General features: G+C 40.0%; 1 protein-coding gene across 1 annotated transcript in view; it reads right to left on the reverse strand.

Moving 5' to 3' along the window:
• Positions 1–15,344, reverse strand: part of cntn3b (contactin 3b) — a 54,524-nt gene that overhangs the window by 25,449 nt on the left and 13,731 nt on the right. The window contains exons 4-5 of the mRNA XM_026168919.2: positions 5,009–5,184; positions 737–835 (exon numbers count right to left, since the gene is read on the reverse strand). Of these exons, the coding sequence (XP_026024704.1) occupies positions 737–835; positions 5,009–5,184 (275 nt within the window). The remainder of the gene's footprint in view (positions 1–736; positions 836–5,008; positions 5,185–15,344) is intronic.

Below are 15,344 nucleotides of genomic sequence, written 5' to 3' on the forward strand. Positions count from 1 at the left end.
GGTGCTTGAATATAAGGCTAACAGCCAACAGTGCTATGTTCGTTATTTTAGCCTAAATACTGTAAATAGTGTGAAGACAGAAGCCTGGCTCTGTGCGAAAACAAAACAAAGCAAACACCTCTTAGCTCCTCTGAAGCTCGCTAATTAGCATATTTATTTCTGTAAAGCTCAAGTGCAAAAAAAAAAAAAAAAGAGAAATTGTGGTTTTATGGAGGTTATCATTCTGGCACCCTACCTCCTTTATAACCACAACATTTTATACAGACTAAGCAAATCATTATACTGTGGTAATGAGCTGCTTCAGAGGTGCCGTGGCCCAAATATTGTCATTTTTAGCCATCACCAAGCTAATTTCTTTCCTGTTTCCAGCTTTGTTTGAAGCTAGGCTAGCTAATTGCTGGCTTTAGCCTCACACAAGCAAGAAAAAGTATATTTATTTCCTAATTTAACTCTCAATGAAAGTAAATAAATATCTTTCTAATTTGAGAAACATGGCTTTAATTAAAAAAAAGAATCTGAATGAAGTGGAAAGAAAAGCACCCAAGTGCGGATGGCTTAGGTGTTCTCAATAAACAACATTAAGATGATTACTAAGAGCATGTGCACACATTAATGGGTGTAAAACTGGATTACGTTTAAGAAAAGGCAGTAATTATTCATCAATGTTTGCAGTTTGCACTCAGTGGAGGTAATTCTTATGAGCTGTGTTTAAATAACAACAACATAGCAAACTTACCTCCAGAATGTGGCGGTGGTCCACATAAAAGAACCACTCCTTGGCCTTCACGCACATTGACAGCACTCCTCACTGATTGAGTTTTGAAGTTATCCAGGTCTGATGAGACAGAAAACATTGAAACAGAAGTAGGTGGCGGTTTAAAAGAATACGACTGACAGTCAGATTGACCAAAAAGTGTGATTCAAAGATTTTCTATATCCATGAGGGTTACTTTTAAAGAGATAGTTTTGAAAACGGGGGGTATAATTCTCCCCAAACTCCCTTCACAGAATCACTGAGCCATGTTTTTGATGCTACATTTTGAAGATTGGGACTTTATAGGGCATCATTGATTGCCCTGGGACACCTCATGACAGCCTCCAATACTTTCAAAGGCATCTGGTGTGCTGATGAAATAGACGGACCTGACTCTGTGACGTTTACCCTGCAACGCTGCACTTTAGGAAGAGATTAGGCTGAAATAAGATAAAACGAGCAGGGGAAAGAAGAAAATACTGTGCACAGACTGAACAAACACTGGTGAGCGCGCATGACAAATGACAGTTTGCAGTGCCAGCAGCAATAAGTAACATCATTATTAAATGTGGTGTAATCTTGCACTTAAAAGCATTAGCTTCCCCATCAATACTCTCAGCACAATCTATCCCCTTGCAAATGAATGAGCAGTTGCTGGCAGACAAAAACTAAACCTGGGATGATAAACCACCCCTGGCTTCATGACTGATGGAGGGAAGCTGCTGCAGTCCGCTCTGTACTCTGTCTGCACCCTCTGGCTAACAGCCTGGAGTAAGCCTTCCAAACACAAACAAAAGAAAGTCAGTGTGACCGATAAGGGAAATTAGGAGAAGGAAGATTATGGAGAGAAGTGGGACAGAGTGTTGGTAAGATTAATGAGCGGCTCTCTGATGACCGCAGTGAAATCAAACAGAGCCAAGTCACGGCAGGACACTTAGAAGGCCACAGGAGGAGATGGCTGACTTGAAATACAGACAGAGGCATCCTGATCTCACTAGGTTGTCTTTAGAAGAAATGTCAATAAGAGAGTCGATCTTCAAATGACATTTAGGATTCTCAGGAACCGTGTTGGAGCAAGAAACGTACAGTGGTACGTACTGATCAAATCTTTGGTAGATGTGCACTAAAACATTTATATAATGAATACGGACCTAGACTGTTTAATTCAACAAACGCATGGATTTTTTTTTCCCACAGTTGTGGCCAATTTCTGGATTATTTCTTCACAAATTAAGCAGGTAAAAGGACTAGAGCTGATTCCGAATGTGGCAATTACATTTGGAAGCTTTTTCTGTGAAACCGCATGTGGTCAAAGGAGCATGCAATTGGAAAAAAAAGGACCATCCTCAGGCTTTACAAACAAAGTGAATACATCAGAGAGATAGTGGGAACATTAGGGGGAGGCCAAATTAACAGTTTGGGACATTCCGAGAGAAAAGAATGAGTTCATCAACATAAAAAGGCCTGGATGTCTGCTGAAAACAACCGCAGGATCCTTTCCATGGCGAAAAGCCCCTTCACTATTCAGCTCAGGAGGTTGGTGTTTCTCTTCCAATTCAATCATAAAACCAAGACTTTGTGAGAGAAAACACAAAAGTGATGAGTAAAATACTGATCGGTCTCAAAAATTGAAAGGCCTGATTGGATCTTACCAAATCAGCTGAAACTAAGATCAGCCTTTATCAAAATAAGGTAGGTAAAAACTGTGAAGACCATCCCGAGCACACAACATCCTGTGTAAAACACAGCGAGGGCAGTGTGATGCAAAGACACTGTTCTCACTGACAGAAGACAGAAGCAGCTGGATTCATTCTGAAGTGAACAGTTCTGCTCTTACGGCTCAGATTCACATAAATGCAGCAAAATATTTAGAGACTCAAAACCAACTCAGGAGTGTCTGAAGCCAAATAAGTGCAGTTATGCAATGTCTGAGCCAATCACCTGTCCCCAGTCTTATTGAGTTGCTTATCACTTGCTGAAGATGAAATTTTAAGTTAGACCCACAAAGTAGCATCTGAAGATGTGTGAAAAAAGTGAAAAGCATTAATCAGAAATTCATTCTTCCTTAGCTACTGGTGAGAGGCACGTACCCTGCCTCTTACCAGTAGCAAAGTATTACAAATGAGCATCAACTACAACTACATTAGACACCTGAAAATATGCACATATTGGAAAGTGCAACTGTAACCACTAAACAAAAAGAACAAAAATTGTGGCAAGGTTCAGACATTTATGGATGCAACTGCTCAACAAGCCTGGCAACAGCTGTTTATAATAATAATGGCAGGACCTTTAGAAGCAGGGGAAGGTGAATCAGAGGTTTACTAATAATTACTTAGTGAAAGAGAAACAGATGGCGCCTCTTCTTACAAAACTGCACAGAGACGGGTGAAGATGAAGCTGGACTCGGTGCTGGAGGGGATGTGCTTCTTTCTTTGCTGGGAAAAAGAATAATGGGCTTCACTGGAGTGAACTGACCACACACTGTAACTCTGAAAGCTAAAGGCCAAACTCACTGTAGCTTCAGTGATTCCTTTGTAAGCAGAATCAGTCTTTGCCATACGAGAATGGCTTGCCTAGAGATTACAGAGTGACCATTACAGCTCGACGATGATTGGTCTGGGCAACGGCGGCGCCATAGAGACATTCCCTGTTATATATTGTGTCCTACTGAGCTCTTGAGTAAGCTCCTTTACCTGCTACTCAGGCACTACAGCACTGGTCTCTAAGCATATGACGTACTATTTTTCCAAAGCTTCTGGTAAAATTGTACCCAGTGACACAATTTCTATCTCTGTCTGCACCAGCATTGCTTTAAAAAACGTCTGACAAGGAAAGAAACATGACAATGTGACAAGTTGTAAAGAAGCCAGCAGTTTATTCTGACTGTTTAAATAATAGGAACAGCTGTGTCACATTCTGACTGTCAGGAGAGAATCAAGCAATGGTCAGTGAGTCTTGTATGCCAATTTTCACAGCGTGACTCTTTCTTAGCCCCTGTGAATGTATGTAATGCGTAAAAAATCAACTCTGCAGAAAAATAAAATCTATCCTATCATCAAACGTAAGGAGCTTGTATTATTTTTTAAGCCACACCTCTTCCAAAGACTGAAACAGGAAAATAACTGCTGCAGATCCCCTTCTGCTAATATGTAATTCATGAAATACAGATATAAAGAGACAATGGTAATTCAAACCACTGGGTTTGAGACCTGTGTGATCATATAAGTGGCCTTTTTTTTCTGAATTCCCAGATCTCATAAATGAGTTTGACCTTGGTTGTATGAAAGCAGACTTTTTAAATCACAGTATTTTAAATTAATTTGGAACATTTTTTTACATTGTAAAAATGAGCTGTGGGAGGATATGCTTACAGTGGTTGCAGCTGAATTGTGAAGGCTAAGCAAAGCAAAAGAAAGCACGACATTTCTATCTTAGGGCAGTAGCCTCATTACATGGAAAAACTGAATATCAGCCTTGCTGATCTTCTAGACCTCCCTCACTGTGCATTAGGCAAGACAATAAATGTCAAGCAGTTCTCCTCTTCACCCAGTCCCCACGAGTGAGATTCATTACTGAGCTGTAGGGATAATGGCAGTCCATCTCCTGAGAGGAAGTGAAAGGCTCTCTATCCTTGGGACATGATCAATAGTCAGGAGGCCTGATCAAGAGAGGAGAGGTGCCTCTACACTGCCTGTCTGGAAGGTGGGACCACAACCAACAGCATCACTTCTCAGCCCCTTTTGTCTTCGCAGGCTGCTATAGCAGCAGTCCTGCTACTGTCTGATCCACTTACAGTCTTCTGCGCATATTACACATAAAGAAGTAGCTGGTGATTGCATAGACACAAAGACCTCTTAAGCGTTAGTTGTGTTTGTCCGCTTTAAAGTCTGTATCACAGAGGCTTGCACTTGGTGAAATATGAGGCAGTTTGGATGGAGCATAGATGCTGTCAGAGCTGGAACCGCTAATGAGAATCAATGGAGTTCAGAAGCAGTCAGAAGCTTCCTCACCCACTGTGTTTGTTGTATCTGACATTTCATTCGATTACCATTTCCCCTCTTGAAAATCTATTCCCAGGCAATCTAAATGAGAAATCGTAATAGTAAATGAAAAAAAAAGAAGGAAGGCCTGGGCTGCAAGCATATTACCCTCATGTCAGGCTGTCAGACAGCAGATACAAAGAGATGCTAGAATGTCATAAGTGTGTCAGAACCATGCCAGGAATGTGTTAGCAATTGTAGGATCACTTACATGCAAATTGAAGGCTGGCTCTGCGGCTGAGTATGGACCCCCACGTGTTGAAAGCTGTGCACTGGTACACCCCGGTGTCTTGGTCCTTGTCCAGGTTGCTAATGATCAGGCTGCCCCCAGACATGTGACGCCGGTAGTCATTCCCAAGATCAATGAGTGTTCCGTTTAGTGACCATCTGGAAAAACGCAAACACAATCAGTAGCTGAGCCCCCTGGAGATGAACACTCGCAGCGTTTATCGATTTGATCAGTCCGCCCACATCATGCTGCGAGGATAAAAGGTGAGCAATAAGACCAGGGCCCTGTATTATTAATGCAGAAATGCGAACAGCTTTTGCAGCGAGTTAGGAACAAAGAAAGCATTTCTTGTCACTTTAGACTTCAGTAGACTTCAGTTTGACTTCATTTAAGGATTCTGTTTTGCTGTTAATTTAGGCAAATTTCCAAAACCCAGCAAATCATCTGTGGTGAATATTGATTTTCTCCTAGTTGCATGAAGAAGTGGATTTTATTTCATCTCATTTTTAATTACCTCCACAGAGGAGGATTGGTACGCTTTAAAAGTCTGCGAGCCAGATGTCTGGAAAGAAAAAAGGTTTGCTTTTCTGATGTTTGCTTAAAATCTTATCTGGACATGTGAAAAAGGTGAACAAAACAAAAACAAACATACTGACGTCCTCACCTTGGCATGCAGTATAAAGTACTGGTCATGTGATATTTGGTCAAATCAGATTACCCTGACAAAGCACTGACATAAATACCTGCACTTAGACTGCGTTCCTTGTTTAAGATTTAGTTTCCATAATTTAAAGATGCAATGAAACATTATCAAGTAATCAATGGCAAAGTAACTGTAAAATAATATAATTAAATACTTTTCTCACATGTCATCTGGATTTACAGCTACTTTTTATGGTATTAAATGATCCTGATTACAGGTAAGTCATACCTTTCCCACTGTGAAGATATCTATGTATCTATACTGCTATATTTACTTCTGTTCAAAGTATATGCACAACTTCATAAAGCAGCCATCGTGGCTGTAGACATTGGAGTTTTTGTAGCGTAGATGTAAATGAAAAAGAAATACTATGACTGTATGCCTACAATGTGTGCAATCTGATGCAAATTGAAATATAAATGGAAAATAAAATGTGTAAACATTTTGTGGTTGGAGAATTACAAATGTAAAGGTCTGTGCGGCTCTGGCAGATTTATGCATTCTTTGAGTGCTTTCTAATTAGTTTTCTGTTTGTGCTTTTGTGTTTCTGACTTATTGCTTTCTGACACTTTCATATTGCATTGTCTACAGACCATTTCCTTCAAAGAAAGGTCACGAGACACTCTGTCATGCAAACAGAATTCAGGAAGTGACAGCTATTAATCACAGCTACCATCAGAGAGGAAACACTGAATAATGTTCACGCTGAATAATAAAAACACTTCATATGTATTTCACTGGATTTCAAGGAGATGCAAAACTCCTATACGGTACAGAGCATCACAGAGCGTTAACACTGATAAAAAATCAGAGTTCCTCAAACTATTTTAGAAGTAAAGAAATATTTTAATGCCATGTGTAATGCTGCCTTTGCAACAGGACTGTAAAATGACAATTCCAGTGACATGGGGGGAAAAAAAATCAATATACATCTGTTCCTTCCTAGGCAAACTAGCAGGCAGTTAGGATGATGCCTCATATATTCCTAAAGCCATTCGTGGTTCTCCCCAGTTTCCTCCCTGACAGATTACAAAAGACGAAGCTGTCTTTCATCTCGTAGCCTGTATTATCATCTAACAGTCTGTGCCCGTCACTTAATCTGACTGATTTTGTCACTGTTCCAACAATATTACTTTTAAATGTCCTGAACTTGAAAAAGCTCAGGTTTCCAAGAATATATCTGACAGCACAGGCGTTCAAAATAAAACACTACCATTTCACTATTTGCTCATGATGTCCCTTTATGCCTCCATTTGAATTCTCCACTGTCCAATTCTTCCTCTGTTTGTGCCAAAGGGAGGATTATTGTATGTGCGAGAGGAGGTTAAATGGCAAAGGATGAGAAGCTAGTCAGACTTGCAGCAACCCAGCATGATTGAACTTAATGGGAAAGGAAGGTGGGTAGCCTGGACAGATCACACACCCATGGAGCAGACAGCGATGGTGCCTCTGCTCCACCAACACAATCAGTAGGCCACCCACCCACTTGTGCTGCACAAACATCTGAGACAAGCTTTGATATTAGCAGACCTGGGGAACCTTTTTTTTTGTATGGGATTCATAGATAAGGAAATATCAACAAGGGCAAAAGGGATGCTGACTTCTTGTAAGCACAGTCTTGTGTAACATGTGCTGTCCTTTAGTCATTGCAGGATGCAGCTATGCCAGTGTTTGCCATTACTGTCCAATTTTGAGCTAAATAATGAGCCCGCTCTTGCAACTTTTCCCATGGTGACAGTGTAAGCTCTGAAAACATATGAAAGAACATCCACATAACACGCTGTGCAAAACATCTCTATAGACCCAACCAGTCTGCACTGCTTTACATCAAAGGGACAAGAAAGTAGAAATGTACCTATCTCTTAATGGAGTGCTCTGTCACAGCTTTGTGGGCCTCGGATGTGCACATAGTGAGATTTTCCACTTTCACCTGTTAAATTTATTTTACAGTTTATTTGAATTTTATTTCATTTGAGAAAATGTGACAGACGTCTCAGTCTCACCTGCTTTCTGCAGAATTCCTGCATGTAGTACCTGATAATCAATGCGTGCATTTCCCTCATCACTTACTTATTTACATACATTCATTCAGTCACCATTCAAAATCAGTGATCACTCTATTTTATAGACAATTCAGATCATGCCCATCAAAAATGTGTCTGTATAATATACAATCATTTTTAGAAAGTCTGAATTTTATTAGTGATTAATAAATTTACTGATGCTTTGTATATTCGATATTTTTAACTACCGACTATTTAAATGTAGACTGTGTTACACTGCATTTTGTTATTGACAATGGCTTTTACAGATGTTTTTGTACTTTACCTTATTGAACTCTTCCAAATGATGACATCAAGTTGTCAGGAAAGATCAAAATTGCATCACTTACATAAATAAATGTTCTAATTTGTACATTAACAAATCTATAGTTTCTAACTTATAAAAGCATAAGAAAAATGAATGTTTCAGCTTTTTAAAATTAAAGGCAGTTAGTCTTTAACACATAAAAGTACACATAAACTAGGACCAAGAGTTTTTAATGTTATTAACTCAATAATGACAGTTAAATTATGAGTCTTACTTTCCATATGTGTGAATGAACCGTCATCACATGTATAATAAACGTGTCTGCAGTTTCCAATAATCAATCAGATTGACAATTTTAGATTATTAATAAAAGCTTTTACACATATTAGCTGTCATAAATGTAAGGTGTTTGTAAAAGCTCAACATTTTGCAAAGGTGTTGCGTTTTATCACAAAATGTATCCATTAATAAACGGTTTTAAATAAAAAAATACATCATTCATATGGATGTTATTAAGTATCAATATAAGAGATAATATAATATAAGTGAACTATGGGTTCATGCTGTCAAATAAACTGGGAGCAAAAGTTCTCTCAGAGTAAGTCACTGAAAAAGACAAAAAAATGTTCAAGTCTTCAGTTTCAAATTCTAGTAAGTGATTTGTTATGGGTTCTTACAGTAATCTGTATCTGTCAGTGATAATAGGTTGTTATAAATGGATTTAAAGGAGAAGATGAATTACAGAGAGTCATGCTGAAAGAGGGTTTTTTTTCTTCCCAACCTGGCAACTCAATAAAACACTTAAACTCTTTTACTGCATCAGTAAAAGAGTTTGGCAAGCCAGAGTTCTTAATGTTAGTGCGCTGAGTGAAACACACTGAATCCAACACCACATCAGGCAGAGAGGAGCTTACAGTAAGTCACAGAGAGAGAGTCCAGGAGAACAGTCCTATTTGCTGCGGTGTGCTGCAGGCACAGACTGAGCTGAGCATGCTCTGAATGAACTCCTCGTGACCTTGAGGTTCACATCAATTTTGCATGAGGTCTCCTCGTCAAATAGACCGGGGACGATACTGCACCACTGGCTCACCTGGCTTTCCTTGAGGCCAGACACCCACAGAGACAGCAGTGACCACCGAGACCACATGCAGTTCACACATACACAATTGCAGGGCTTAGGAGCTGATAATGGAAATTCAACTGCTGACCAGGGTACTCTCTGCTATTATATTTAGCAGGCTATTGCTGCTGCCTTTTAATAAAATGGTGTTCATTTTGCTGTCGAGCCAAACGTAAGAACGTAACACCACAGACAGACTTAAAATCGCCCTGTATCAGTGTCGCTTTGCTGTGCAAAATCCTGTGAGCTTAGCGATATATTAGTAGATACAGATAATATAGCATGAATACTCGTGCAGCGCGATCAAAGTCCACATATGCAGAATTAACCTGCGCCTAAGACCACATCGCTGCACTCTCTCTCAGTTCATCCATTTGTTTTTGAAATGATTTTGCAAGCCCGAGGCTCAGAGAATTTTCTCAGCCTATAAAAGAGCATGTAACTCTCTAAAAGATAAAAATCGATTCTATTTGTTACAGTTTCTCGATTCGGTGCCGTTATCTGTGACTGAATTCTAATCACACCCTCCCAGTTCTACGCGTGTCCCTGTTACCCCGTTCCAACTGGTAAACAAAGGTAGAGTCGTGCATCTGCCCGAAGTCGCATTACATGATAGCATACCCCAACCGAAGCACTTTTTTTATTCCCCTTTTCCAATCACTACTGTGCCCTTGATTCTATGTTACGGCAGATTCATAGTAAACACAGTGACAGGTGTATTCATAAAGCAGCGCCCTGAGCCCCGGAGTGTGCTCTGGCGCTACGCTGGACTATTTGTCAACTGAAAAACTGTCAGGGTTCCCGTTCATATATTCACCGTGTAGGCGAGGTGAAGGTGGAACGGCGCGCTGAAAACAAAATCAGGCGTTATGAAGCCAGCTAGCGACAATAACTCACTGGGATTATGAGCATAAACACAAATGACAACGAGGCATTCTCATTTTATCATATCTGCCACATATGTGTAAGTTCTATTTAAATCAACCACACAGATTTTTTTTTTCCAACTCATTCAGTCCTGTGTTAGAAGAATAATCCACCTCTACATGACTGCTAAATTTCACCAATCTGTCTGTTTTCAGTATATTACAGGAGAAAATATGTCAGGAAGTGTTTATTTTTAGATTTTGTCATCCTTGCCTTCCTCACTTAGTGGTTTCCTTCCATTTTCTGTAATGCCAGTCCGCATTCTGCTCTGCTGGGTCTTTTCTGTGATGGATTTTTCCATGTGTGACTGTTGAGCATCCGTGCAAACTGACAACAGCACGAAGGCTCAAAAGCACTTTCTCTCATGACTGACACTACAACACTGAGAGTTGCTGCTAATGATTTACCCCAAATTACAGGAGTGAGCCGGGTGACACCAAACATTTTCTTCTTTCTGTCAGTTTTGTGTGTTACGAGTATTTTGTGTCCATCCAACGACAGATGGATCTTATTCCTCCGTGCAGCAGAGCTCCTCTGTTGTCAGACATCTATTAAAAACGCATCAGTGACCCACATCGATGCACTGAGTGACACGTTCCTTTATGACTGGGAACATGGGTACTGCTGTTTACTTTGAATCGATCCACAATCCCGCTGCCATAAATGCACAGGTGCTCGCCAAAGCTGTACTCATCCCCTGCTGAAAATGGTCTTGAACAAATGAGGTGTTTACTCTTGTTTAGTCAACCTTTCCGGTGCCCAGCTGTTTCGGGAAATTACTGAGCTATTCTTAAAAACCAGAACTGTAAATTTGAGAGCCTTTTTATTTAACATTTACAGACTCAGCAAGAGCCACTGGGCTTTGGTTGAGAGGTGCATAAGAAAGGAAAATCAGATTGTATTCAGAGATGGACAAACGGAGTGCTTGTTTTGGTCTCTTTAGAATTTCTAGACTCTGAAGAAAAAATACAAGTTCTTGTTCTAAGTTGCTGTGGCATACTGGTCTTTTACCAGCATAGTGCCTTATGTAAATATGGTCTACACCAGCGGTCCCCAACCCCTGGGACACCGGTCTGTGAGTCGTTTGGTACTGGGCCGCGAGAGTTGAGGCTCAGGTGTGACATTTATGGTTCCCGGGGTTTTTATCGGGTTTAACTCGGTTTCCCCCGTATTGTAGCTGTGTGTCTTATTTTGAAAGAAATATTTACGTGTTACCATAGCAACCAGAGAGCATTAAGGGGCAGAGAGGAGGATGTTACTCTCAATGTTGTTGGCGCATTTCAGGAGGACGCTGCTAATAAAGTTACACAGTTACACAGTGAATTCGCATTTATTATTATTATTATTATATTTACAGAATACCACAGTTTTTGTCTTGGTTGTATCATTTTATTTTGTTGTATTTATCCGCAACACCTTAAAGGCCGGTCTGTGAAAATATTGTCTGACATTAAACCGGTCTGTGGCGCAAAAAAGGTTGGGGACCGCTGGTCTACGCCACTGGTTCCAATATACTGTACCGAGCCACACAAGTGTCAGCGGAGGTCAGTTGGGTGGGACCTTTTGACTATATTCTGTAATTGCAATATAAAACTGTAGAAAATATAATTTATTAATATCAACTTCAAGCAGTTATTGGAGGATGTGAAAAAAAAAAGTGACACATCAAAGGCCCCGACTAACTAACAGTGAGGAGGTTAATGAGGAGGAAATTGGAAACCACCAATAACCGCCAGTGAAGAGGACCCATGACCTAAAGAAACCAGGGGGGGAAGAAGTGTCAGTATGACACTCTGGTGAAAGCTGCCTGTCTTACGGGGTCAACAATAGCCCTCAGCCTGACTGTGTCATGTGTCAAGAGAAGTTGGCTAATGTTAAGATAGTGCCAAGTAAGTCCCTTCTAACAGAAACTTGGCCTATTTTAAGAGAGCGCTAGATCAGAAGAGAAGCAGAAAGAAGATTCGTCGGATTGTGTGAAAGTGTCTGATAAGGTGATGAAGGCGAGGTACATCCTTGCATAGAAACTGCAGGTGACACGCGAAGCTGCCAAAGGTGTCTCATCTGATAATACAATAAAGAAAACACAAACAACAACAGATGACATGTCAGATGACGCAGAGGCTACTTTTTGGCTTGGACTGTTCACTCTATATTAAACCTGCTATAGATTTCTACCACATTGTGCACATCTGGCCTCCGCGAATAAAGTGAAAGTGAAATTGATTCGGGTAATATCTGATTCATAATTGATCATTTTAAAAGCGCTAAATGTCCTCAGGTGTTTTCCAGCGCCATGCGAGATGCTGAAAAGCCGAAATACCTAATACTAATCGAAAAGACAAACTCACTGCTACAAACACATTCGAGGCTCGCTCACGAGGGTTAACAACATCATCATTTCTGGCAAATTCAATACTGTGTGGCCCAATTTTCTGTATGGATATTAGACCAAATTGATGGAATTTCCTTAATAGCTAGAGTAACTGAGGAAATTAAGTGCTCTGAATGTAATACCCTCTCTCGCTTGGCATATCTAATTATATAAATACTATTCATTGGCAGTGTGTAGGCTTGTGCATATAGTTTATGCCCAGTCTGCTGAAAGTCACAGCATGACCACTTCCTAAAGGCATTTCTTTCAGCTTACATTTAGGACGTTTTGAGCTTCTAATTTCAGTGTTGGTGAAATAAATTGCAAAGAATTTACGCTTTCTATTTTATCACCAGGACAAAAAGAAAAAAAAGTCCTCTCCTTGCCCGAAGGGAAACAAGTCAAGGACAATCAGTGTCACAAAAACTGATGCAACCCAAATAAAGCTCAAAAATGACTCTTTCTTCAAAGTAACATTAAGGGCAAAAATCTAGTGTCTTTAAAAGCATTATCAAAAATGTCAATCCACAGTGGTCAGAGTATGCTTACTCAAACATCAATTTTTCCTTTTAAACCTCGTTTCACATTATTTATTAATACGCGATGGCAGTGACTCCGAGAGCTACTGACCTAGATGAAATTGGACAACGTGAGATATCTGTGTTGTTTTTGTTCTACAAACAGAAGTGGAGTGGTTTGAAACACAGAAAAATTAGCGAACGACAGATACTGCAGAAAATGAGAAGCCACACAAGGCCTCGCCAGCGAGGTAGGGTAGAGTTAAGCAGGAAATGCATTTGAAATCAGAGAAATAATAAAAAAAAAAGGGCAATAAAAATGACTTTTTATCAGCAAAACTCCTGAACATGTGGGCGGTGTATATCTTCAATATCGTAGGGTGATATTACCCACCAAGCACCAACTGTCCACGGCTGTTGTTTTGTGGGCTTAAATTGATCAACCAGTCATAGCTGTATTGAGTCATAGTTCCTGAAAACTGGGCTGCCTTTCATGCAGTGTAATTTTGCCCAAATTAAGAACTACATTAAAAAGAACAGAACCCCATGTAATTTGGTTGAAAAATGAAAGGGGGAAAAAAGAAGTTGTTTCAACTGCCTGAAAACAGAGCTTTGCACCTATCAATGTCTTTTCAGGGACTGTTCACCAAGATTTTGCTGGTGCAGGTAATAACTGATATTAGCATATTACAGACAGCAGTACAATTCATTAGTTACATCTTGCTGGTACTGGGACCCCTTTTTGCATTCAGAACTACCTTAATTCTTCATGGGATACATTGAACAAAGTGCTGGAAACTCTTCTTAGAGATTTTGCTTCATGCTGACAGGATACCATCACATAGTCGATGCAGATTTGTAGACTGCACAGCCATGTTGGACATGATGTCATCTTTGTGACATGACACGTTATTTCGTTGGAAGCAGCGTTCATAACATTGGTACACTGTGGTCATAAAAGGATCTATATGGTAAGCAACAGCACTCAGGTAAGCTGTGGTGTTTAAACAATACTCAGTTGATACTGAAGGGCTGGGGAAATATATCCCCATGTTATCACAAAACCACAACCAGCCTGAACCACTCATGCACAGCAGGAAGGCCATGCCTTCATCTTTTTTAAATCACAATTCCAACCCTGCCATCCAAATGTTGCAGCAGAAATCTAGACTCATCAGACCAGGCAATGTTTTTCCAGTCTTCTGTTGTTCAGCTGTGGCCTTAAATGTCCTGTTCTTAGCTGACAGCAGTGACATCCAATATGGTCTTCTCCTGCTGCAGCCCATCTGCTTCATGTTTCAATGTACTGTGCTCTTATGCATACCTTGTAACAAGTGGTGATCAACTCATCCCTTCCTATCAACTCACAGCAGATCTGAGTAGTTTCTTCTGACCTCTGGCATCAACAAGGTATTTTTTCACAGAGAACTGCCGCTCACTATATATTTTCTCTTTATTGGACCATTCTCTGTAAATCCTAGATATGGCTGTGTGGAAAAACCCCACTAGTGCAGCAGTTTATGAAATACTTAGACCTGCCCATCCGGCACCAACAACCATGCCACGTTCAAAGTCACTTAAATCACCTTCCTTGCCCATTCTCATGTTTAGATTGAACTTCAGTGTGTCTACCTGCCTGAGCACATGTTGTTGCTATGTGATTGGGTAGTTAGATACTTGCATTAAGAAACAGTTAAAGTAAGCAGTGAGTGTTTGCTCTTCAGTATTTGCTGATAGGAAAACTTACATAACAAAAATGTTGCTTGGAGTAATTAAGACATTGTGTCATCACATTGTCTGCACTACGCTCTGTACTCTCGCCACTTCTGAGAAGGCGGTTCATTTGCTTAGTAGTTTGTTAAATACTTTCCTTCAAAGTTTATAACCAAAGATGCCATAACTTTCCCTTTTCAGTATACTAAAATACTAATCCTGTACAAGTTTTTATTTTTTTTAGAAATATATAAAGAATGTTGACATACTGATATTACAATTGATATTACCCATAAAAAATCAGTATTAGAAAACACACCTGTATCAATCAGGCTTAAACATTATGAATGACCACTGTATCACAGACACACACACAGTTACTTCATAAACACTGTTACTACCCGTTTGGCCCAGTTGGGTCAGAACAACCTAAAAGTTACATGAATAACAAAATATTACCTTGCGACAAAGCTATCGCTAACCTGTTAGCAAACTTGCCACACTAGCAGCTACATTAGCATTCTTTTGTAGTTGTATTACTATGATTCCCGAGAAATTAAACTCCTAACCCTGTTTTAGTCCTCTTAGCCTTTGTTTTATATCTATGACAAATAGATCTGGCATGTTGCTAAATGTTAAAGGCTATGTCCATTGAC

This window comes from Astatotilapia calliptera, chromosome 5, assembly GCF_964374335.1.
Source record: "Astatotilapia calliptera chromosome 5, fAstCal68.1, whole genome shotgun sequence".
NCBI classification, from domain to species: Eukaryota; Metazoa; Chordata; class Actinopteri; order Cichliformes; family Cichlidae; genus Astatotilapia; species Astatotilapia calliptera.